At 35.1% G+C, this 25,454-nt stretch overlaps 2 protein-coding genes across 6 annotated transcripts; one reads left to right on the forward strand and one right to left on the reverse strand.

Annotated features, from left to right (window-relative positions):
• Positions 1 to 251: 251 nt before the first annotated feature.
• On the reverse strand, positions 252 to 2,054 carry Cchl (Cytochrome c heme lyase). The gene is made up of 4 exons (XM_074241112.1): positions 1,821 to 2,054; positions 1,373 to 1,618; positions 858 to 1,213; positions 252 to 725 (listed from the first exon to the last, which is right to left on the reverse strand). The coding sequence occupies exons 2-4, from the start codon at positions 1,595 to 1,597 to the stop codon at positions 488 to 490; spliced, it is 819 nt and encodes a 272-aa protein (XP_074097213.1). The 5' UTR covers positions 1,598 to 1,618; positions 1,821 to 2,054; the 3' UTR covers positions 252 to 487.
• A 534-nt stretch (positions 2,055 to 2,588) lies between these two features.
• On the forward strand, positions 2,589 to 25,270 carry Tweek (transmembrane protein KIAA1109 homolog tweek). 5 transcript variants are annotated; one of them, XM_074241277.1, is made up of 16 exons: positions 2,589 to 2,868; positions 3,394 to 3,790; positions 3,867 to 4,010; positions 4,268 to 10,626; positions 10,715 to 10,840; positions 11,849 to 11,987; positions 12,710 to 12,955; positions 13,228 to 13,481; positions 13,590 to 13,619; positions 14,037 to 17,235; positions 17,470 to 17,678; positions 17,833 to 21,232; positions 21,737 to 21,940; positions 22,747 to 22,877; positions 22,955 to 23,181; positions 23,495 to 25,270. In XM_074241277.1, the coding sequence occupies exons 2-16, from the start codon at positions 3,538 to 3,540 to the stop codon at positions 23,694 to 23,696; spliced, it is 15,123 nt and encodes a 5,040-aa protein (XP_074097378.1). In that variant the 5' UTR covers positions 2,589 to 2,868; positions 3,394 to 3,537; the 3' UTR covers positions 23,697 to 25,270. The 5 variants fall into 5 exon arrangements, with proteins under 5 accessions (XP_074097378.1, XP_074097380.1, XP_074097379.1 ...); XM_074241279.1 differs by having other exon boundaries at positions 17,470 to 17,666; XM_074241278.1 differs by having other exon boundaries at positions 3,531 to 3,790.
• The last annotated feature ends 184 nt before the right edge of the window (positions 25,271 to 25,454 follow it).

Consider the following 25,454-nt stretch of genomic DNA (forward strand, 5'->3'; position numbering starts at 1 on the left):
GTTGCTACAAAATGTTTTATTCTGGCTTAAAATAAAATCCAACTATTAATACTGTTAAAGTAAAATAATTATTATAAATAAAATCAAATAATTCTTTTTCGTTATTTACTAAAATTAATTAAAATTAACACTAATAAATTTTAATCAAATGAAATAATTTTGGTCGCAGTAGGTCATTTTGTAGCAAAGTTATCGAAAGTTTATTTTTAATCATAATAAATAATATATGTATATAATTAAGTTATGAAATGTTTTATCATTAATTAAAATAAATTTATTTTATGTTACAAAAAATGTCTAATGAGCAATGCAATCGCTGATATATTAATTTTTTAACATTTTTGAATTGTTTGTCAGTTTTTTTTTTTTTAAACAGATAAATTACAATACCAATATTATTACAGTATACACACATGCATGTATACTAGTAATAAAATAAATACTACTATTATTCATAAAATTACTCTAGATTGAAATTTACAAACAATTATGAAATAGTCGACGGTTCGTTTCCTGAATCACTATTTTCAAAACGCCAACGGTAATAGGCAACTCTCATGCGATCCCAAATATTTTCAAATGAATCCATAGCTGGCCTAACATCGAGCAATGCAAATTTATATTTTGCGTCAACCGAACCACCGTCGTAATAATCGATAACATATCGTACGTCTTTTCCACATCGGTCAACGATCCAGTCGTGACGATCGAAAGGTAATTCATATCTGAAAATTAAATAGAAAAAAAATTTTATTTATTAATAAATAAATAAAATTTTGCTTTAATAAATAATGACTTTTTTTATATCTTTAAAAATGTCAATAGTCAATCTCTTAATAATATAGATAAACAATTACCCCATCAGTTGACGAATTCTTGCTCGAGGAGAGTAATGAGAGGCTTTTCCACCAAAACTTTTCAACTTGGGCATACCACATTCTCGAGCATGAAGTGCCTCCCATTTAAGTACCTCTTGCCAAGCTTGCTCATTATTAGCGTTGTGAATTCTAATAATGTGTTCCATGTCTTTGGGCTCAATATCTTCATCCCTCCAACGCCAACCTTTCCTCAGCATGGCGTTCCAAAACATTTGCTGGGATGGATACACCCAAAAGGGCTCTTGTTCCGAAGGTCTAGGTATCGACGAAACTTGTCGGTCCGTAGGTAAAGGGAACGGCTGGTCTGGCGCTGGATTTTGATTTGCTCGAGGCATCTACAAGGTAAAAATTGCAAATTAATTTACAATCTTCCGAGAACTTGTTGATTAGAAATTAAAATTAAGTTAGCCAACATCTACAATTTTTTATCACGAAAATTAATAAAAAAAATTCAATTAAGGAAATAAATAAATAAATTAAGAAAAAAATAATACCATATTCAAAGGATTTATCTCAGAGCTATCCATATGATCAACGGGACATTCACTGGTATATTTTTGAGGTTTCTTATCACCAGATTGATGCATTGGACATTCTGGTGGTGGAGTACCTTCAAATGATTTATGCACATGATTGCCGTGTTTTGATGCATTAATTTTATCTTCATGAGTGATAACGCTCGCTGCTAGGACACTTGCACTAGTTAATGAATTACCCATTTTTCTTATTTTTTATTCAACCTAAAATTAAAAAAAAAATAACATATTTATTATCAAATAATTTTTAGGAGTATAACCTCAAAATTTACACAAATTTTCTTTTAAAATTATATTGTATGAATAAATGAATAAAAATGAACACAAAATAAATTCCAAATGTTAAATAATAAAATAAATACTAAATAAATTTTATTTTATAATTTTTAAAATTAATCCTACTCACCACGGTCGATGATGTAATTTTAATAGATCTTATGTCAATTAAAAACTTGATGATACAGATCAATGGCACATTATCACTCAGTCGAATAATTGTTAATAAATTTCAATGTTTTATTATGTTGTTGTTAAAAAAAATTTTTTGAGAACTGAGACACCTAAATCCCGAGTTCTCAAAAATTAACTGCACTGATTTCTAATGCTTTTTTAGGATGAAGGGCATGCACATGGCGTATCGTCAGAAAATTGATACGAAGTTAACTTCAGGATTTTAAATACAATGGCAGTCCTGTAAGCATATTTTTATTTTTGTGTTGTCATCCCTGTAAAGAATACTGAAGTTAGCCGACATCTAAAAATTTTTATGATTTTTTTGTTATTGAAAAATTATTTTTAAAAAAATAAAAGAAAAAATTGCACATGTAGAAAATTTTAAAAATTACACATTCAATTTTTTAAAAATATTTTTTTGTTCTAATTTAATTATTAAAAAAAAATTAAAAATAAAGTTAGCTGACGTTTTTAATTTTTTAATTATTAAACTAGGAATTCAAATTGCGCGCATGCGCGCGCGCTTTAATTTTAACCAATAAGGAATCAGCAGCCATTTTTTCGAGATTTTCGATACTAAACTAACTTCAGTTCAATTACAAATTTTATATTATAGGATAAGTTACCATCAGGGTTCAAATTAATTTCATAATAATAATATAATAAAAATAATAATAATAATACTAAACTAAATTCCTGTTTATCACGAGTTTTCTAGGAGTTTTCTAGCCAATTATCAATGGCGGATAATAAAAATATACAATAATGATGATAATAATAATGTGATACTACAGAGTATAGAGCAGCAATAATAATAACATTGCAAGAGTATGGAGTATGGAATATGTGAAAATTTAAAGATAAGATGTGCGAATGTGTACTACAGCTGTGTGTTGTATTAACAGCAATGACAGCGCTTTGACATGAGGCTAAATACGATATCACCGTTTACACTAAATCCAATAAATATTACGACAACAATGTAATGTAAAGTGTCAAAGGTACGATAATAACTATTGTCATTTGCTAAAAATCTGTCAATAATATTTTAACACACTAATTATTTTTATAACATCCCAGTGAATAATTTTATGCATGTAATATATTTATTTATTTATTTATTTACTGTTTTTATCACAAATAATCATTGCTGTGTACTATAAAAATTATCTTCTTGTTTTTACTGAAGAATGTGAAGACAAATTTATTTTTTGTGTTAAAAATCAGAGCGTTAAATTATGAAGATAATCAACTTGTACATCATGTCATTAATTGATATCTCTGATAAAAGAATAATCTTATTGAGTCATGTATTTTTTTTATTGTTATTATTATTATTCATACATTATATAAATGATAAATATTCATTGTATTAAAAGTGTAGATTGTTTAATCAGGTTATGTGTAAAATAATTTTGATATAAAATAATGAGATAAATTAAATTGAAATTAAACTAAATCAATTGATATTTAAAATTTATAAATGTCAATTGATCAATTGAATATAATTAATATTATTGTTTAAGGCCGGCTAAGAGGATGGGAATTAGTTTTATGAGTAGCTGAGATCAAGAGATCGTGTTCACCATCACCATCATTACCATTATCACCGCAATCATTGCTGTTATAACCATTAATAAAAATATAAACATTTCATTACAAGCATCACGATGGCGGACTACGAGCTGTACAACAGTACAGCCCCATCCTTTTCGGGGATCGAGCCGGCATACTGGAATTATTCGGACCATGTTATCCTCGATGATCTTAAAATGGACAGCAACTTTATCTGGTTGCTCTGTTCATTGGTATCCGCAATATCATGGGTCATTTATATTGCCTATTACAACAGTAGAGTTATTGGATATATTATAACGAGGCTATTGAATCGGTTTGTAATAAGAGATGGATATGTCAAAGTTGGTGAGTCATTTTATTAATTAATAATTCACTCTTTATTTTAATGGTTAAAAATTATAATTATTTTTTATGTTTTCAGGATCGCTAACACTGTGTGCTTTAAGTGGAAAAATAATGTTTAGAGATATAGTTTATATCACGACTGATTATAGTTTAAGGATTCAAGACGGATGGTTAATATTTAGATGGTGGAGAAGTTATGTTCCTAAAGATGTATCTGAAGGTAATAATTTATAAAAATATTTAAAAATTTTCCATTTGAGATATTATCGATGAAAATTATATGAAACCTTGAAAAGGTACAAAATCAACTCAAGACCTTTGCAATGACACTAAATTTCACAAAAAAAAAAAAAAAAAAAAAAAAACAATTTTATCATATGACTATCCTAGACACAAAAATTTTCTCAATCTCTCAATAATACAGATTAATTTTATGATTTAATTAATTAATAATTATGATAATTATTTTATCAACAGATCTTTCGCATTCCGATACACGTCTTTCGGTAATGTTAAATGGATTTGAGCTTCATGTGTACAATCGATGTGGCCTGTATGCACGTTTAGAAAAAACATTCGGTCTATCCTCGCAAATGTTCCCGGACGAAGATATTATCCATACAGTTAATATCGATGACCGTGATGGCGAGTCAATGACTAACGCGGCCAATGAAGTACGCCAGCAAATAAATGCCATGGATATGTCCCGACACATGGAGAATATACGTAAACAAGAAGCACACGTATTGGCACGTACGTGGCGTGATTTAATACCTGTGATTAAATTGGATATATGCACCGGGAGAATAGTATTTGGTAATCGTTTAGTACCAACAACGCTGTCGATAACTGTCGAGGAAGCGCATTTTGTTTATTCGACAAAGCCTGCGGCTTCAAGGCACGATCATTTCATGCACTTTACCAAATGCAAAGCCGAAAATTTCAAAGTTATTTTAGCGCCTAGCCCCAAGTACACCGGAATGGTTGACGATCCGCCGCGGTATATGGGTGAAGGTTTTGTGGTGCTCAGTTCAAACAATATGGAGGTTTATTATTATATGGACGAACCAGGTGTAGTACCAGAGCATCCGGAAATGATTAGATTAGCAAATGGCGATATGGTAGAAGCAATGCCACCAATTTGGGGTATTGACGTAAAATGTGGTAAAGGTACTGACTTTAGTTACGGGCCTTGGGCTGATCGGCAACGAGAACATTTGTTTAAGTTTTTTTTTCCCAATGATTATCAACCGATGAAAATTACAAAATCACCGCGACCTGGTGACAAACGACAAGTCCAGTCATTCGATATTCGCCTGTCTACTCTCAATGAAGCTACTGTCGATATTTTGTTCAGCAAAAACCGTGAAACTAATGCAGTTCACATAAACGTAGGCCCGGGATCTTATTTGGAAGTAACGATGCCATGGATTGTTCTTCAGGATGGATACACCACTAAAATAACTGGACAATTGCTGCATCTTGAAGCAACCACTAGTCTTCAGTATCGTAGTCTCGTTGAAAGTGAAACTCTTGAATTTGGTATAAAGTGTCACTATCCGATAAGATGGAACGATCATCAAGAGTGGACGTTGAATTTGACTGGATGCAAAGCAACAGCTAATTTAGTATACTCTCACAAAGAATTTTTTCAAGACATAATAAATGACTGGGCCAGTAAATCACGACCTGATATTCTGCACTTTGTCCCTTACACTTGGAAATTTAGCTTACTGTTAAAAGAATTCGAATTGATAACTATTTGCAATGAGTACAATTGGATTGATTGTTCATCGCAAAATCAAGAAAATGCTCATATTGCATTCTGCGGTGAAATATTTGATCTCTCATTTGACTTACCCTTCACGGACTTTTTACCAGTTACTATCCCATTGTGTTTTTGGATCCAAGGTGAAAGTGTTGATTTATCATTTTATTTACCTGAAGTTAATACAAATCGTGTAGTGTTGCTAGCTTTAGATAAAAACGCTAAAATAATAACCCGCGACGGTTCAAGTAAACACATAGCGGATTTATCACGACTGAAAAAATGGAGAAATGTTTGTCAAAAAAGCTTAGGATGGATAGATTGCTGGTCTGTACCGATAGTAGCTCTTAGTATTAATTATACGTATCACCCGTGTCCACCTCTGGGTCCAGCACCTCAAGCAAACATAACAACACCCGAGAAAGAAGAAATTCTGCTGTCTCCAATGAGGATTCCACGATGCAGAAAATCTCCCGGACTTCGTTGGGCTCAGGACGGCAATCATAAATTTGACCCGCAGTCAATAGCACCTGACAAAGTCAGCTTAGAGCTGGAAATAGGTCCATCGATGCTTATTCTCTACGGAGCATTGATAAAAAATTTTCTTCATCTGAAAGAAAATATTTTCGGGGACTATCAGACATTCACAGATATGCAGCAAAGTCGACCGTCCGTTAATAATCCAGCTGACAGAAGTAAAGATCGCGACACCCAAAATAGCAGCGTAGAAGCGTCAGTAGAAGAAGAAGATGCTCGCTCAAAAACATTCGACCCCCGATACTACCGTCCACTCGAAGTAACCGTGGGTATAACGATGCACGATATTCAAGCGCATTTAATCAAAAATTGCAATGACAATGATCCACCGTGTCCTGTGATTCTCTTAGAACGTTTTGGCTTTGAAATGCGCAAAGGGTTCAAAGAAACAGAGCTCCAGCTTTTACTTTCACCCGCGATAATGCTCATAACTGACAACGTCAGCCAATCAAGCAAAGACAAACACTTGAATCAAGGACATTTGATGCTCAGCGCGCTTCAAGTCCGCGGACACGCAATGTTCAGCAGCGAGGGCCGCAGCCTAGATCAAGAAACCTTGGAGTACGCTTGGCTAATTGAAGTACAACTCGGAAAACTAGGTGGTAAATTTTCAGCACCTCAACTTCATCACTTGATAACGTCCTTGGAGACGTTTCTGCTGACAGCCAAAGACACGGAGAATTTGATGCGACCACCTGGACTGCCACATCACTGTCATCACGGCCTACCACCGCTACAGTGCCCCGATAGTGATCCAGACAATCACTACAGATGTCCCAGCTCCGAAGACATCAAGTACAGAATGACACGAGTGGCAATTGACGCAATAGATCTTTATTTACAGGAGGCTGGTACGGCAACCCAGTTATGGATATCACCGATTCGCGTCTCAACTTGCAATTTACACGGCCAACAAGTTAAATCTGGTGTAACTGGCGTAATGCCAACAATATTAACTCGTCAATTTGTGTCAGCTGTGGGACACTTTGCAAATACAAGCAATACAAATACAACAGGAAGCGCTAGATCACACACTAACGCAAGCAGTCGGATGTCTGGTGATGGGTCAGATGTCTGGCTTGAAGTCGGCTCTGTATCCATGGGTCCAGTTCTTATTGAAGCTGCTGTTTCGTTGCCGAAACCCGAGCACAATCTTCATATTATCCAAAATAAATATCTTAAAACTCACGACGAAGCTACCAAAAGACTCTGGTTCCTCTGGCCTCAAGAAAGCGGGATCAAATCTGCTAAGTGTGGGTGTATTGGTGGGTGCACCTTTTTTGGTAGCAATAAAAATGGCTCGCGGTTCTTCAAGCCCAGCTATCACGATCTACACGACGGAATAAATATTGCAGCGTACAGAATAAATCCAACTGGAAAAGAAAAAGGATTTGGTCAGTCTATCTTACATGATGACCAGTTAGTTTTTCATACGCCGCCTTACAGCTTGCAAGACGTATCTCTGCAGGACATTTATCATCCAGCTCCGGGGGTGAGACTCACAGTGTTCCAAGAGTCTACACAGTCGTCAAAGCCCAGTGTTGAAGGGTCAAGGTCTGCGATCGACTCTACCACCGAGGATGGAAGCACTAAACTCAGCACTGCATCAGGTGGTAGCCCAGCTAATGACAGGAAACCCCTCGGTAGGCGTTTCTCGTATACGTCAATCCGTGGTACAAACTTAAAGGACGTTCCTTACTCACGTCTTGTCGACGCAAGTCCAATAACTCAACTACCTCAAAAGTTAGACTCGGACTCGAAGTTAAACAGTGAACGTAGTAAATCAATATTGAGTGTACCTGAAATAGATAATGCCCCAAAGAGTAGTGTGTCTGACTCGAAGCTCGCAGTAGATTACTTCAACGCACCTGAGACAGACATTTTACAGCAGAGTTGCAGCCCGCAGTCGCTGCCGGCTGTATCATCTGAGTTGTCTCATGCGTCGAGGCCACCCACTGCAGCCAAGAGTGCCGATGGTGTATATATTTCTGACTCGCGTCAATCATTGTACAGAGGAACCAAGTCCAGCTCTGAGGAACGTCTCAAGCAAGAGGTACAACGAACTATATCAATGTCTTCGGAGAATCACTCAGAGGCGTTTTATTCTGCTGATGAAGATACAAGTCACGGATTAGCTGGCAGTCGTACATCAAGCTTACGGCAGTCGATAGTAAGCGCAGGTCCTGTTTTAACGCGCAATGGCAGTATGAAGAAAAAGTACTCCTCGGATTTGTCGATTGTCGAGAGCTCAGCAAATACTGGAGTTGTTGTCGGTGAAAAAGCCCACACGCTCGAACGAGCTAAGACGCAACAGCCCCGCAGGAGTCCACGTGTAATGAAGAATAGTAATTTTTCAGAACCTGAAGGCAGTCCTAGTGAAAACGGTATTTTGAATGATTCCTCGGACACTCACTCAGTATCCTCGACGAGTTTTATATCAGCGGTGTCATCCCAAGAAGACATGGCCCTCGTTAATCTTCACATGCAAGTCAACAAGCCGATTGTTGACTCTCCGCTTCTTATGTCTAGTTATGTTAGTCATTTGACGCAATTGAAGTGCTCCAACTGGAGTCAATCGTCATTTCCATCAGCCGCCGATGCTTTTACTACGCCCATGTTTCGTAGGACTGATGATGGTAGACTGGTTTACATTGGCGGGCGGTTTATTCCCAAATTTGATGTCGTTACTGAAGGATTCACGTCGCTGAAAATGGTTACGCGCAATGACACCTCACCCATGGCCAGTTCATCGAACAAAACACCGACTCATCCTTATCTCTGGGACAATGCTACATTGATACAGTCGGAGGGTGAAGATGACAATCACACGCGTGACGAAGAAGAGTTGTTGACGGTTCAGCATGAGACCGGCTCAAGTACTACTGTTATCATTAAATTAAAAGGAGATGTTGATATTATGATAAGTCCAATGGTGCTAGAGTCGCTTCAACGATTCATCGATGTCATCACACCTACTCTCGCGAGTTTGCACGCACTGACAATACTCAATCATCTTCACAGCGAGTGTATTTCACGGGTGGAGGATGCTAATATTCTTAAACAGGACCAGAGTTTGTCGTACTGGAGTCAAGTGCAGACGAGTTCTAAGCGGTCTACAGCCGAAAGAAATATTAAAAATGGTGCGGGTGATGAGAAAAATAAAATTTTACAGACTAATGTTTACGAAGAAAGTATCACTACGCAGATGCAAGGCAGTATTATTTTGCCTAAAATAAATATAACACTTTTACAAGCTTCTGTAGTCGAAGAAATTATTTCGTTCTCTGCGCTGGATAACATCCGAGACCTGACGTGTGTTTCGCTGTTTGCAATTTGTTTTGACGAAGTGACAGCTCGATTTTACATCGGAAAGCAGGCGCGTGAGGTCGTTCATACGTTTCACAAGCCTCCAGTTCTTCCTAATCAAAAGAAAGTCAACAAAATAAGTAAAGCATTTTTGCCAGCGCATCAGAGCGCTGCTGTTGTGACAGACATCAGCGGGGGTGAGACAGTTTGGATCGAGACTTCTGAGAAACAGCAAGAAGAAATAATAGTGACACTAAATATTGGTAAAATGCACTCCCAGCTGCGACGATTAAGGAATGAATCCTCGATATTAAAAGACGCTGTCATTACAGCAATACCAGCGCACTATTCGCGAGTATTATTCACCTGTACTCGAATTACATCACCGTTAAAGTGCATAGACTATTATTTACATCAGCCGTCAGATGAGAAAGACAAACAGAGTAATAAACAGCAAGGACCGCCGCAGGCCACTGAGGAATTCACGCTCGGGAATGGCGAAGATAGATTGGGCTTCATTATGTTCGAGTGCGGTCTCGAGGGGATAAAATTGAAAATAGTAAAGAGGTCGCAGTTTGAAAAAGGCGACAATGGTCAGGATGATAAAAAAACAGAAACAGAAATATTTTACACTGACAGTGTTAAGAGCCACGATGAAGACAATACCTCCGCTCCGACAACTACCACCGAGCCTGAAGCTACCGCTACGACAAATACAGCTACGCCTAATCCGCAAATAAATCCTAGCGCTACTTCCACGAGTCTTGTGACAAGAGTCACCAATGGTAATACTGTATCGTGTGTTATTGAGCTGAAGACAGTTTGGTTTAACTTTGCCGCACCACCCCGGACTCCCATAACACGAAAGATTGATTACACTCGACTTGATTGGAATTTACTGAGCACGGCATCGCCAGCTATCAATGCCTGGATGAATCCTAGCAATAGGTTTGCCATTCGTATTGTTCATATGTTTCGTTGTATGTACAGAAGATCAACAGCTGTCGTCGCTTGCTTGATGGCTGAGTCTTTGGATGTTCAGGGAATTAATATGCCCGTTAAAAGCCGGTATGGGAGACTTACACCGCTGGCTAAAACTCTACAAGAAGATCCTTCTTGTCAGCTATGCAGTATTCTTCAAAAGTATGTTCTTATGTCGGACTTGAAAGCCATCAATGACAATCTTCGGGAAGATGATGTTCCACCTTTGTCTACGCTTCGTCAAGTATGGTTTTATTTTTTTTTTTTTTTTTTTTTTTTATTATTAATTTATATTGTATGATCTTTAATAATTTTTGTTTTAATTTATTTAGGGAGTTATTGTCCTGAGTCGTCAGTGGAAAAATGTTTTGTACACGCCTTTACTACTAGAGCACAATTATAAAACAAAACACGTGAAACCACTCAATGTTACCTTTGCAGTTGCTGATCCTGAAGACGTAAGAATTATTTTTCATTTTATTTGAAATAATCGACACATAAAATTAATTGACATTAAATTTAGCTGTCACTTTACAATTTTTTGATTTTCTTTATCAAACAAATTTATTCCAAAAAATTATGTATAAAAAATTGCATTTTTAATTTTTTTAAATTTCTACATGTCAATTTAAAAAAAAAAATTTTTTTTGCCATAATTTGTTTTAAAATGGGCAAACAGCTCTTTTTCAACCGCAACAGCGAGCGCTAAGATACTACTTATCCCGCATGAGTAATAAAAATATTTATTAATTATTTATTTCATTTAGATTGATAGATTAAAAATTGTTTTAGTGGGAAAATATTTTCAAAATGAAGAGTAAATTAAAAAATTTTTTAATTATTACATTAGAGTATAAAATAATAAATAATTGAATAAGTAATCTCCGTAGGAGAAATCTGTTCTGTACGTGACAAATGCTGAGCAAGAAGATAGTGTTTACAATTCAAAAAGGCGTAAGAGTTTTCTTTTTTTTTTTTTTTTTTTTTTAAGTCTATTATTTAAACACAACGTTTGCCACAAAAGATTTTTATCGCTTAAAGTACGTGCTGTGCCTTTGCACAAGGGGCCTTTTTTATTCCATACAAATGATCATTTTATGTAATTATTAATCATCTCCATTGATGGGTAGTAGATCAGTAGGCACATCACCAACAACAACTATGATAAATTTAAAATCCAAATTGTAAAAACGCAGCTCTGCTCGCACATTCTCATATCATTTTACTTTATACTTAAATCATAAATCAAATTTATCACATCATATAAAAAAAATAAAACTCTGCCTTAATAAAAATGTATTAGATAAAATACGAAATTAATAATTCAATTAATTGCGTTATGTATAATAATAATAGTTAATTATTATGTTTATAACAAAATAATATAAATCACAATTAGTGAATTCACGTATATTAGAAGCTTCTGTAAATGAACACACAAAGTTTTTGCTTTGCTTCGTACACAGGAAAATTTGCTGACGGACGGTGAAGGTAGTGCAGGCGACGGTGACGATCAAGAGGTGACGGATGAATGCGCGATGCTCATCAACACGGATCACATTTACAAGCATTCCCAGGTGAAGCCTGGACCAGACAAAAGTACAGGTATATTTAAAGACAATAGTCACTATCAACGAAAAATAGAACAAGGATTTCCGACTTACTACGAGTCTATTCTCAACAAACAACTAAACAATTATAATTATATAATCAAACACTACTCTACAAGTCTTTGGTGTAATTATTTATAAGTGGGGTCAATCCTATTTTTGGCCATATCTAGGTGAAAAATTACGAGAGCTTTTTTGACTTCAAAAGTTGGAAAAAATTTTGGCTCATATTTTTGGATAAAATTTCTATTTTATTTTTTTTTTTAAACTACATAAAAAAACGAACAATTAAAAAAAAAAAAAAAAAAAAAAACAAATGAATATCACAATTTTCTAAAAAATTTATAAATTTTTTTGAAAATTTATAAAATTGTAATAATCAATTTTTTTTTTAATTGTTCAATTTTTGTATATTTTTCAAGAAAAAATAACTCAATAAAATCAAATAGAAATTTAATTTAAAATAATGAAAATGAAAATGATCCCACCTGTAAATATTTACCGTTTTTGGATCTATACTTAAAAAAAATTAACAACCAAACACTGCTTTGAGCTTCGTAGACCTAACTAACTGACCAAGCATGTTTACTAAAAAAAAATTCTCAATATGTTTAAATATTTGTTTGCTTTTTTTTTTATTTTATGCTTCTTGTCGTCTAAAATAAGTGTGAGGTCTTATTAAAAATCTTATTTGGCTTTAAACAAAAAAAAAATCAGGTGTTTGTGGTGATGGTCTGACGGTGCCGGTTAGTTCTCCACGTGGTCGTGAAACTAGTCCTTTGTCTACACCAATACCCACTGGTCCAGACTCACTAACGTCTCCCTCGCCACCTGTCGCACATCACAAGCGAGGGAGATCATTGCAACCTACACAGGTACCCGTAAGCTCGCGGGCGAGTATTGTCTTTCCATTGCTCGCCAGCGGTGGACTGTTCAATCAGCCACGGGATCCTAATAACATCAGTAAGTCTGATAACACTTTATATGACTCCTTCAATTTATCTAATTATAAATTTAAGTTCATTCACAGGCATGTTGATGAGTCTGGTAATACTTGAATAATTAATTGTACTTAACAGCATAAAAAATATATTTTGTGCCTCAAAAGATTAGTCATTGCTTCTACTTGCTTCATTATTATTATTATTATTATTATTATTATTATTATTAAAAAAAAAATTATTGCTGGTTTTTAAATTTTTAATTCAAATTAAAGAGAATTTTTTCTTTGGCAGGCTATGGAACACTTCAAGAAGAAAAAATGCCCCAGATACATGTCTCGCAATCTCATAATCTGGGTTCTAATCCGAGTATTTATTCCGGAGGCCACAATAGTCCGCACAGTACTGGCAGTATAGATCAAATAATGTCTCCGACAGCTCATCAATCAACACGACAAAACAATGCAGGTGAAGATTTGTACAGCTGGATGGCCAAACAGCAGGAATTTATCAAGGATAATGAAAAGAGTAATCTTAAAGGAAATTGGGTAATTTTTATTTGATTATTTATTTATTTTTTTTTTTTTTTTTTTTTTTTTTATTGATTGAACTATTTGTACTTTACTATTGTCTTTATTTATTGATGCACTTGTCAGGTCTTTCGTACTGAACAAAAGGCTACTAAGGTATCACAAGTAATCTGTTATTATTATTCATTTTATTTAGTTTGATAACAATAATTTAGCCAAGTAAACTATTTAATTACGAGACTATCACCATTTTTTTATGTAAAATAAATACTTTAGTAAAACAATATTTATGATAAAAAATTAAAATATTACAATTATTGAACAGCGAAAAAAAAAAACTGAGCAATTATTGGATATTTATGACACTAATTTAGAATGCATAAATTTTTTTTTAATTATTTATGGAAAGTAATTTAAAATAATCTTGTGGTAAAATAATTGGAGCAAAATAATTACAATATTCAACAGCTTACATTTATTTAAAATTTTAGTTTTTAATTTAAATTTAATCAATGCTAGTGTAACAATTTACATTCTATTTAACAATTAAATTAATTGGATTTATAATTTCAGGATTCAAAAATAAACACGATGACAACAGAGGATACAGAAGATTCAGATGTTCAAAGTAGTGCTTGTTTGTATCCAATGAAAGACTCATTGCGTTTATTAGACGCTCACTTGATATTTGAACCGCTGCTTTCATCACTGTCAGTGATGCCTCAACAAATGTTGTCAGCAATAGGCTCTGGGAACATCAACAACGTCTCGTCATTAGAGTCCTTGGGGTCTAATTTATCTCTAGTCGGAACAATGGACACTATGAGAATAGACATTGTAGTGAGTGAATTTGGTAAAGTTCCGGACAAAAAAAAAGCGACGAAACATCCACCGAGAAAAGGATCGAAATTTTTTCTCGATATTCCCTCAGAAACTCCGGCATTTTTGTGCGAAAAAATTGGAATCGACATTGACATCAAGAAGATGGCTGATATGACAGTGGACGATATGATCCAAAGGCAGAATGTCTTGTACATTTCGCGGGGGCAGTTGAAGAAACACACCAGCACTGTTGTCAATTTCAGCTTAAACATTCGTTACATAAGTCAGCAGGTCAACATGCCGTTGCTTAGATTGCTGCATCAGATAAGCAATATGTACCAGAATGTTAAAGAAACGCAGATGGAATTGAAGGAACAGTTACCAGAGACCAAAAGAAATGCCAATTCAACCGTAGACGACATAAATATTAAAAACGGTTCATCATCGACGTCAGATCTTCAGGATCAGCACTATCTGGGTGGTTGTAACACCAGTGATGGTGGTAAAAAAATAGACGAACCATTACTGCAATCTAGCTACGACAATAATCAGTCGAAAGTTTTATCACCTTCCTCAAGTATAAGATTACGACCACAGAGTTTTGCTCAGAAATTAAGAAGTACGGGTAAAAGTGTAAAAGGTTACATTAATTTAAGTGAAGGTGTTATTACTCCCAGCTTTGGTGCTAGTCCCAACGGTTCTGGCCTCGATAAATTCAGTGTATTATCCGACAAGTGTAAGGATAATTCTATCTTGACTCCCCGTTGCTGGAGAACAATTTACTATCTGCTGGACTTGTATGCCACTCGACCGGAGACCAAAACCATAACTCATCGGTTCTCCTTACCAGCTGAAGTTGCTGACAATTACAAAGGCGCCCGTAAGTACGAGAATTTAACAGAAGTCAAAGATCCAGACATCGAAAAAGGCTTGAACAATGAGTCTGGCTTCACTCCAGTGCCTCCAGCACTACCGCCGCGTGAAATGAATGTCGTAACTGGTGAACGTACGAGATTAATAATTTTTGGCGTTGCTAAAATTCATCGTACACGGCTGCTTGCTACTCTAAGTGGCCTCAAGCTAGAGGCTGAAATCACTAGCCTCCATGCAAGCTTAACGTGCCGCAAGAAATCAAAGCCTGCGAGTCTGGAGTGCAGCTTAACGGGTCAAATCGGCAGAACGATGATCGTTTTGCTGGAAGGAGTTGCTCCGAATCAACAGACAGTTGTAAAAGTCACCGTGGGAAAATCTCAGGCTCTTTATTCGAGTGTGACTCGTCGTCAAAAGGACAAAAACAGCGGACTGTTGACTGTCGGAGCAGTTAATATTGATATACCTCAGCACCCGGTGGCTCTGCATGGAATGATGACTCGGGGGAGTAAACAGCTGTCTTCAACGCTGCAAGAGTTGAGAGTTACGAGGACTTCATCGCGTATGTCACGTGGTCAGCAGCAAGAAGAGGCTGATGGATTACCGGGAAGTCCGCATAATTATCCACCTGCGCCTTCTATTGATGTTGAAAAACCCCAGCCGGGTCCTAGTCTTCTTGAACCGATTGTCATGCAATTTCATATCATTTTACAGAGTCTAAGTATCACTGCAGCGTTATTACCTTCTCTTCAAGCACAATATAAGATGGATCAAGTTAATAGCTCGGGTATTACTGGCAGTAAAGCTAAGTTTACGATAGATCTACCTCATCATAGTCTCAGTTTTACGACAAAACTTCAAGTGACTGAGGCTAATTTACCCTCTGAAGCCAGCATCGAACTTCCTAAAGTTCACGTATCCGCAGAGTACATACAAGACGGTAGTAATAGTTTAAACGACAGTAAAATTGCTGATGGTGTTGTTTTACGTCAAGGAAGTTATCTCAGTGCAACTGCGGATATTGGAATATTTGAACATTCATTGACCACAGATTTACTCAATCATTTGGTTTTTGTGCAAAAAGTATTTATGAAAGAAGTCAATGAAGTTGTACAAAAAGTATACGGTGGAGAAAAACCCGTTCCATTGTGGCTGGAAGATGAAGAACCAGCGAGCTCTAGCTTGAAAAGAATTTTATTTTCACTTGTTATACGGATTAAGACGATACAATTAACAGCAACAACTCCGACAAATTCAGCAGTACGTTTAGAAACTGGTACAGTTGAACTACAATTGTCTAATCGGGTGCAAAATGTGTCTGGTGCAGCGCAACCAAATCCCTACACTAAATTATTTGGCAAAGCTCAAGTTGATATAAATCTATCACTTGGACAGCTGCTCAAAAATGTTATGTTCGAAGAAGCCGAACCAGAGTTTCAGCAGTTTGCATTTTTTAACACGCGTGTAGGTTTAAGAAATGCTTTTCAAGAAGAAATGGCTCAGGGTGCTGATAAAGAGGTTGTATTAATCACTCTTAAACGACCACTTATTTATATTCAACCGATGGCTGTGGATAAAGCTATTCTTGTGTGGCTGAACTATAAAAATGCGTACGAGTATTGGAATGAAAAGCGTGCTAATTTAAATAAAGAAGTATTGACAGCAACTCAGCAGGTATTTGAAAAGGTTCCGTTTGGACAATTGACTAGTCAATTGAGCTCACCAAATTTAGGGACTCTGTTTCTTCAACTGACTGTTGATGACATGGGTATTTGTGTGCCTTTAAATCCACTGCCACCAAATAATTGGGGAATAACGCGTGGTTTGTATGATGGAGAATCACGTGGTGCTGTAGTAGTTACATTGGTGAATACGAGTATATCAGCGTGTAGCAGCGGTAGTTTAGTCAGTAAAGCTAGATTTGTTGGCTTTTGTTTGAGATTTGCGGAAGATTTTGAGACATCTTTGGACGATTGGAAGCCTGATATGAATGATAGTAGTATTATGAATTTGTGTGTTGTTTCCGAAGGGACTTATGAAGTATGCAGTCGAACTGTTGCACAAAAACCAGATAAATCAGGTATCGTATTTTTTATTAATTTTAAATTACTATTACTTTGCAACCCAAATGCCAAAAGGGCGTATAAAAAAAATTTTTTTCTCCATTCTAAATTTTAACTTGGAATATTTTATTTTATATTAAATTTTATTTCAACATTAAAATAAAGAAAATTAAGAAAAAAAAAATTTTTTTTACGCTCTTTTGGCTTAGCGACTTATATTCTTTTGTATTTATTTAAATTATTATTTCTAGACAATGCCAAGTGGTTGTTAAATGTTCAATGGCAGATGGAGGGAGTTGATATACACTTTGATGTGAGTGTTGGTCAACAATTATCAGCACTAGGACATACATTGACTATGCTGACCGGTTCTGAAGAAGACGATGCTAATATATCAGCTGACTACGACAGTGATGACGGTGACCAGCCGGAAAATGGAACTAGCCAGGTTAAGAAAAAAGTATGGTTGTTAAATTTTTGTTTTGCTTTCACAAATAAAGTCCTGATTATTATCAATAATTTATACTATTTATTTTATTTTATTTTTTTTTTTTTTTTTTTTTTTAAGTAAATATTATACCGCACTTGTATTAAAGTAAAAATATATTTTGCAGGAGAGTATACTGATTAAAAAATCGAAGAACTGGACCGACAGCCTGCCTGCATTTGTCTTTGATCCTTCTTTAGACGCCAAAAAACGATCCAAGTTGATAGAGAAAGAAATGAACGAGCAGGCGAAGATAATAAACGATTTAAGGTCATTGGGAGCATCTCACGGTACAATCGAGCAAGAAATGAAGCGTTTGCATGAGTTAGAAGCTATGGTGTTCAAAGACTTCCGCAGAGATATGATTCAAAAGCTGAGAAGACAGTCTGTAAAAGCGTCAAGTATAAAAGGAAAACTCGGACTAGGTAACAAGCCAAATACTTACCGCTCGCGGTCGTTTATAGTGCCGTCTCCTACGCCTGAGCATCAGCTGGAGAGCCCGGAAGACTTGAATGCCGACATTAATTCAGCAAACTCTGCGAGTTACGAGAGCAGTCCGCGGAGCGGTCCAAGTCGGTCAGCTTCTTTGAGGGTCCGCGGGCTGGGTGGTCCTCGTGTTACCTTCAGCGATACCCACACGATGTGCCGGCAGTCGTCACTACCAAGTGCAAACTCGGACTTGAGCCTTCCCGAGGGCGATTTGGAGTGGCCGGAGACTTTGGACATTGAAGGCGAACAAGTCGAACTGAGGAAAAAACACCGCGACATGAGCTGCACTTCCAGTTACGACAGCATGGAAGGCAACGCTCCGCTGCTCGATTCATATGGCCGTGAACAAACTTCAACTACTTGCTCGCCTCACGTTGCACCACAGAAACCTCAGGAGCCCAACATCGACTTTGAGCTTGACGTAAAAGTACTGATTAATAGTGGAAAGTGTGTCTTGCACACCAAAGACCCCGCCAGAGAAGACGAACTTAAATTACTCAGCAGAATGAAGAAAGAACGCTCGTGTTCAGGTGGGAATTTTGACTTCCAACCGAGCAGTCCTAGTAGCAGCAAAAAACACCTCAGCAGCAAAGAAAAGTCATCAACTACCAGCAATTCACGGTTACGATACATGCAGCATGCCAGTGTACCTCTCGTTGATCTCACAATCTTTCATATTCCCGGGCTGGATGTCAAAGTTCACTACGAATCGAAAACTCTCCCGGAAGAATCAATTTCTCCGCGAACGTCTGCCGAGAATAATTTACTAAATCCACTGTTGAGCTCCACGGGTTTAAGAAAACCGAGTACGAAAAAAGCAAGTCTATTTGCTTGGATGACTCTCCAAAGTATTCCCGAGGAAACGATAATCAGCCCTCATATTTTGGAATTTTTAGAACAAACTCTTGAACCGATTCCCAGTAAAACATTAGCAGGAGGTGGACAAGCCAGCACTATGTTCCCAATGGACAATGAAAGTTCATCTTGGGCAGCTACAGCTGCCAGTGGTAATTACGTCTACGCCAGCTTCCCCGTCGACGTGATAGTCTACTTTCACATGCAGCCTTCAACGTTTAGGTTCTCGTGCTTGCCAGTGTCGCGTGTTGAGTGTATGCTTCAGCTGCCATCACTGGACATTGTTTTTTCATCAAAACGCGCTGAGGAAGAACAAACTGAGTTCGGTGACTTCAAATCATCCGCTGAGTCTTCCAGTTCTAGCATTAAAGAAAGCTCAGCAGTTGGTGGGGTGTCTGTTACCGGGTGTCTAGCAGATTTTTCTGTTTACATATTCCATCCGTACGGCGGTGGTAAAAAATCAAGTCTGAAGGAAGCTCAGTGGTCACCGCTGTCTGACAGCGAAAGAAAAGACTCGTTAAGTATAAATGTTGAGTTTGTTAAATTTCATTTGTCGAGAAGCAGAAAAATAAATTTCCAAAGTGAGCCGATGAAAAAAAGCAACGACGCCAGCAGAGCTGTCATAAGATTTTCTACAATAGTCGACGTAGGATCGGCCTCGTTTAAATACGACATGAGGCGAATAACAGAGATCCTGGCCTTTCCCAAAGCATGGTACCGACGTAGTATTGTACGAAGGCTATTTTTGGGCGATTTAAATTCGGGATTCGCTTACTCCGAGGGACACACAGCACCGCAAATGAATACTGAAGAGGCGGTGATGGGCAGTTCGCTGCTGAAGCATCATGATCGTCACGGAGGAGATGGCTTGTCGAAGAGCGCGCCAGAGCGGAGTCCAACTTTAACGAGAGATAAATTGAGACTGAGTTTTGATAACGATATGCCGCGACAAACACGGCTCAAAGATATTGGCCGAGGCTGGAGCTTCACTTCTGATAAAGGACAGTCGGCTTCGGCGATTAAAAAACAGGAATCTGCTTGGGAGACGTTGGTGTTGTTTGCTGTTAATTTCACACGACTGAATGTTCATATGAATATGGGCAATGTGATGGGAAATGTTGCTTGGATGACCAAAGACTTTCGCTCCGACGGTAGACTTTCTATTGGCAGTACAGGTCACAAGAATTTGTACATCGGAATCGGGCTTGGTGGGTCTAGCTTGGACGCTAAAGGTGGCTTCGTCGGAGGTACTATAGAGCTAAGCAAAATTGACACTTACATCCACATCCGAGAGGAGCCGGGCACTGAGCCTGATCATACACTAGGGCTGAAATTGTTTGCGCTGGAATTGAGACTAGATTACATGGGAACCAGTGTCTTGATGACTCGAGTGTCCTCGCTAGACGTGACTCTCAGGGACGAGTGGAAGATAAATCGCAGCAATGCCGGCGACGCTTTTATGCCCACACGCAGACCTGCTGTGATATTTATGCACGGTGACCTTGGCTGGGATCAACTGCAAATAATGATCAGCAAATCGACGACCGCTGATCTGCTCAAGATGTTTCACAAGCTCGATGAGTTCTTCAGTCAGCAATTCAAAAACAGCAAGCGGGTGTTCAGTTCGCTGCAGACCAACAAAGGCCAACGGGTTACGAGCAACAGCTTCAAGAAGCGGGGACAGAAGAAAACTCGCGGGGCTGGAGCTGAAGCTGCCTGGACCATCAACCCTACTGCGATGTCCGACGCGCGGCACCATCGACACTGGCAGCGAGTCCTGGCTCAAGTTGCTGGGCTGCAGCTTGGAAGCTTGAGGTTTTCTCTGCCGACCAACGGCACCGTCCTTGGTGGCACCATGGAGCTACACGGGTGCAATATCAGCCTTGCTTGCTTCCACGGGATTAACTTTAAAAGCAAAAGCTGGGCGCTGTTTTCCCTTAAAGAACCCTGCATTAGTTTTGCCACCGAGGCTCAGGAAATTCCGAGTGTCGAGTCTCCTAATACTTGTGATGTTCACGTGGTCCAAACTCTCACTATTAGTCTAGGACAACAGCAAGAACAGCATGCTAGGCATCTTTCAATGGGGACTGTTTGTCGGCTGAGTAGAAGTGTCCTTTTTCCACCTCAGTTCAAGTCGCTACAAGAATGGTTCCATTATGCTTTTGCTAATAGTGAAATTGATGGTATTTTATTTTTATTATTATATTATAAATTATTATCAGGATTTTTTATCCCCCGACAAAATATCCTCGAGATTAAATACACTGAGTAGACTACGATCAAAAAAAAATTTTTAAATTTGGATTTTTTAAAAAACTTAAAAATAAAAAAAGTCCGAATTTCATTTTTTTTTTTGTCAATTTTTTGATACAAAAAAAAAAAAATAGAAATTATCAAAATTAAAGAAATATTAAATTAACATTCATGATATTTTTAAAAATAATTTTATCAGTTATTCAAATAGTTAAATTAAAATTTCTTGCACCAAAAAAAATTTTAAAGAAAACAAAATTTATTTTAGAACAAGAAGAAATTTTCTTGGCTCAAGAAATTTTGGCTTAATTCAATAAATTTTAAATCTTCCTTAATATTTTCTTGAGCCAAAAAAATTCACCCTCCAGTCAAGAATATTTTTTTTTCAGTGTATGTATATTTGAGACCATTCTAAAATTTTAATAAAATTTCAGAGGTTGATCGGTTTCCGTCTGTCGAACGAGAGCGTTCAGAAACAACGGCTGACGGCAACACAAGCCGCGGTAGAAGTACATCATCGACATCCGGAAAACTTCAAGAGCATTCACATACACGCGAGATAATATTCGCATTACCGTCGTTACAGCTGCATCTCAAAACGGAGCATTTACAAACAGCCAAAACACCGGATGTTATAAGTACGTATTTTTTAATATTTCATAATAGTGCCATTTTATAAACATATATTTTACATATATGTTATGTAATCATTAAAATCATATGTGTTGCATCTGCCAATATTATAAATTCATAACTTATAACGATAATTGTGTCATCCTCGGAGTAATTTTATTTATTATTGCAACAGAGCTTTAAATCTCGATTTTATTTTTATTACTAATTTTAATTAAATATTTTTGGTAATTTTTTTTTACTAATTTTGTTAATTAAACGCTCAGTAAATTTATTATAATTTAAGTTTAGTATATTGTATTTATTTATATATAAATATATACATAATTGTAATAATTAATTATGATTATATGTATATATAGTGGTAATTAGCTATAATCGTTTTCCATTGCCTTCATAGTGGTATATTAGAATTCTTCTAATAGTGAAACTGCAATTCTCTTTTTTTTCTATGTATTTTTTTAGGACTGCCTAGACATATAATATATAGTAAGTACAAATAAGTAACAAATGGTAAAAGAAAAAAATTTATTTAAAATCAAAGCATTTTATTGAAACGTATTGAGCAAGAATTTTTGATAGCAGTAGAGTAATATATTAATAATATTAATATATTATACTTGTAATACCACTTCCCCGAATTTTAAATTTAGTTGCCCAGAGTTTTATTTGCATGAAGTAGCAGAATCTTGTTACTAGGCTAACAAATAAAATTTTAGCTATTAAACAATGTTAAAAATTAAATAAATTCACTTTATTAATATTTATTTAAAATATAATTAATAAATGGATTTTTATTCCTGTGTACTAGGTGAGAAACCACTGGTAGAATGCAGCTTTATCACGGAATTCGAGGACCATATATTCGTCACTGTAGATGCAGAGGCATTTTTCTTTTTGCACGATCTCATCAGTTCTTATCACAAAGAAAAAGAACGAGTGGTAATTTATTTATATTATTTTATTTATTTAAATTTATTAATTTGTTTAAATTATTTATTATTATTCGGATTTATTAGTACGCTACCCAAGGCGCAGGAGCATCAAGAGCTTACAGCCCAGATCCGCAGGATAAAAAACGTGCTACTACAAGTACTGCGAGTGCTTCAACATCGTCAGCTACTTCTTCAACTATGACTGAGGAAGAAAAGAAACAATCAAATAAACAATTTGATCCTGCTGAAATGTTCATTAAAGATTGGAGGTCTTATCGATGTAAAACTTGGCATTTAGAGCCAACTGTCAGGTAATATTAATTAATATTGTTTATATTATTAAGAGAATAAGCAAAATTTTTAAAGATATAAGCTCATCCCGATGTTACACTCATCAAGACCTTGCATTTGAATACCCACATCATTTTTTTATATATTTTATATATTTTTATATATATCATATATATGTATATATGAAAAATATATCAAAAATGCATGTGGGTACTCAAATGAAAGCTCTTGATGAGTGTAACATCAGGATGAGCTTATATCTTTAAAAATGTCAATAATTAAGATATTTAATTAAATAAAAAATTATATGTATAATTTTTGTGATTATTATAGATTAATATCTTGGGCTGGAAAAAGTATTGAACCATATGGTATTGACTATATACTTCAAAAATTAGGATTTTCACATGCACGTACAACAATACCTAAATGGATACAACGTGGGTTCATGGATCCACTTGACAAAGTACTGGCAGTTCTTATGCTGAGAATGGTGATGGCTGTCCGTGAAGATCCTTCTGATAATAATAAGTAAATATATAAACAAGTAAATAAATAAATAAAGTCAACTCGTAATGCTACATTGCCTCTGAAAACAGCAACTTTTAAGTTTATTAATAATGATACTAAAATATACACATGTAGCAAATTTTACGAGCAACGACTACACACGTAGATAACTATATTTATCATTAGTCCATACCAACATTAGGTGCAATTATAAATAAATTAAGTTGAGATACGATAAGATTTATCGAAAGACTACTTAATATATATATATATATATATATATATATATATATATATATATATATATATATATATATATATATATTCTCAATGAATTAATTAATGATTATGGTTATATACAATAATCACTGATCATTTATAAAGTGAATGAATGCATAGAAAATAATTTCATACTTGCGAATGATAGTTAACAAAATTATTACCATTAAAATTATTGTTATTATTATTTTTGTTATTGTGTATAAATGATAGTAATCAATGAGCGATTTATCATTGCTAGACAATTCGTCCATTCGTTCCGTTCTGCACCTATTATTCATGGACAAAATATTTAATAGGTCAATAGTACCTCTTATATTATAAATATATTATGCATTCGAACAAAATAATTGAAGAAAAAAAAAAAATAATAATGAATAAAATAAAACCAAATAACGTAACTCCGATAATCGTTGTACAGTGGAATAGTTAATTATTATTATGATATTAATTGAAATTATAATTTATAAAATAATTTGTCGTAAATTACACAGTAAAAAATTTTGCGTCATTCTGTCAAAAAATTTTGTATTAAAAATTTTTTTGTTAAATATTTAACACTTTTGGGTGTAAATTAAACATTTATTGTGTTAAATTCACACAAAAAAAAAATGTGTTAAATATTAAATATAAAAATTTTTACTACAAAATTTTTTGACGCATTGACACAAAATTTTTTACTCTGTAGATAAAAGTGATTTTCTGTATGTCTTTATTTTTTTATAATTAATTGTAATGACGTATTTATATTGCATCGAACTCGCATAATTATACATATTTAATATAAGTATATAATTTTTTTTAATCAATTAAATTTATTTTTTTTTTTTTTTGTAATACTAAAATATCGCCCACCGATATTTAGTTAAATTTATTTATAAATATGTAATATATATACACGTGTATCTATTTATATTTTTGTTTATTAGCATTGATTTTTATAAATTTATGTGCTCGCGTATCTTGATTTTTTTATTGAGCTATTTTATTTATTTTGATTGCGAAACGACATGTCAATAAAAAATCAATATTAAATGAAAAAAGATTAATAAAATAAATATATTTATATTATAGTTTATCAAATAGAAAATTGCTCGCTGAATTCCGTCGTTTGAGAAGCAAAACGATATGAAAAATAATAATAATTAACAAAAATATAAATGGAAAATTGTAATTTTATTATAATCGTTAGATAATACTAAAATATGATGTCTGTATGAATGTTTCTTATTTATTTCTGTGATCAACTTTATGACTAAGCTATTGATAATGTCATATAATAGGAAAATTTGTTAATAAATATTCGAATTAAATAATGGATTTAATGACTTTTTATTATAGACATTATTTATTTGTAAACCTATCAATTATGATTTAAAAAATTTTATTTATTTATTTAAAATTTTTTAAACTCAATTAAAATATTTAAATAAATTTTTAGCGTTTAAGTAAAAAAATTTCATCAACAAAAAAATATTTATTTTTTTACAGTGCTTCGGTATTA

Source organism: Cotesia typhae, unplaced genomic scaffold (genome assembly GCF_013202065.1).
Source record: "Cotesia typhae breed Kobodo isofemale line unplaced genomic scaffold, CoteBio_Ctyphae contig_33, whole genome shotgun sequence".
In the NCBI taxonomy this organism is placed as follows: Eukaryota; Metazoa; Arthropoda; class Insecta; order Hymenoptera; family Braconidae; genus Cotesia; species Cotesia typhae.

Coding starts and splice junctions, on each gene's coding strand:
- Tweek (XM_074241277.1), top strand. CDS start 3,538: ATGGCGGACTACGAGCTGTACAACAGTACAGCCCCATCCTTTTCGGGG. Junction 4,011..4,267: donor TCCTAAAGATGTATCTGAAG/GTAATAATTTAT, acceptor TTTTATCAACAG/ATCTTTCGCATTCCGATACA. Junction 22,878..22,954: donor ACAAAGAAAAAGAACGAGTG/GTAATTTATTTA, acceptor CGGATTTATTAG/TACGCTACCCAAGGCGCAGG.
- Cchl (XM_074241112.1), bottom strand. CDS start 1,597: ATGGGTAATTCATTAACTAGTGCAAGTGTCCTAGCAGCGAGCGTTATC. Junction 1,214..1,372: donor AGATAAATCCTTTGAATATG/GTATTATTTTTT, acceptor TTTACCTTGTAG/ATGCCTCGAGCAAATCAAAA. Junction 726..857: donor AGAATTCGTCAACTGATGGG/GTAATTGTTTAT, acceptor TTTAATTTTCAG/ATATGAATTACCTTTCGATC.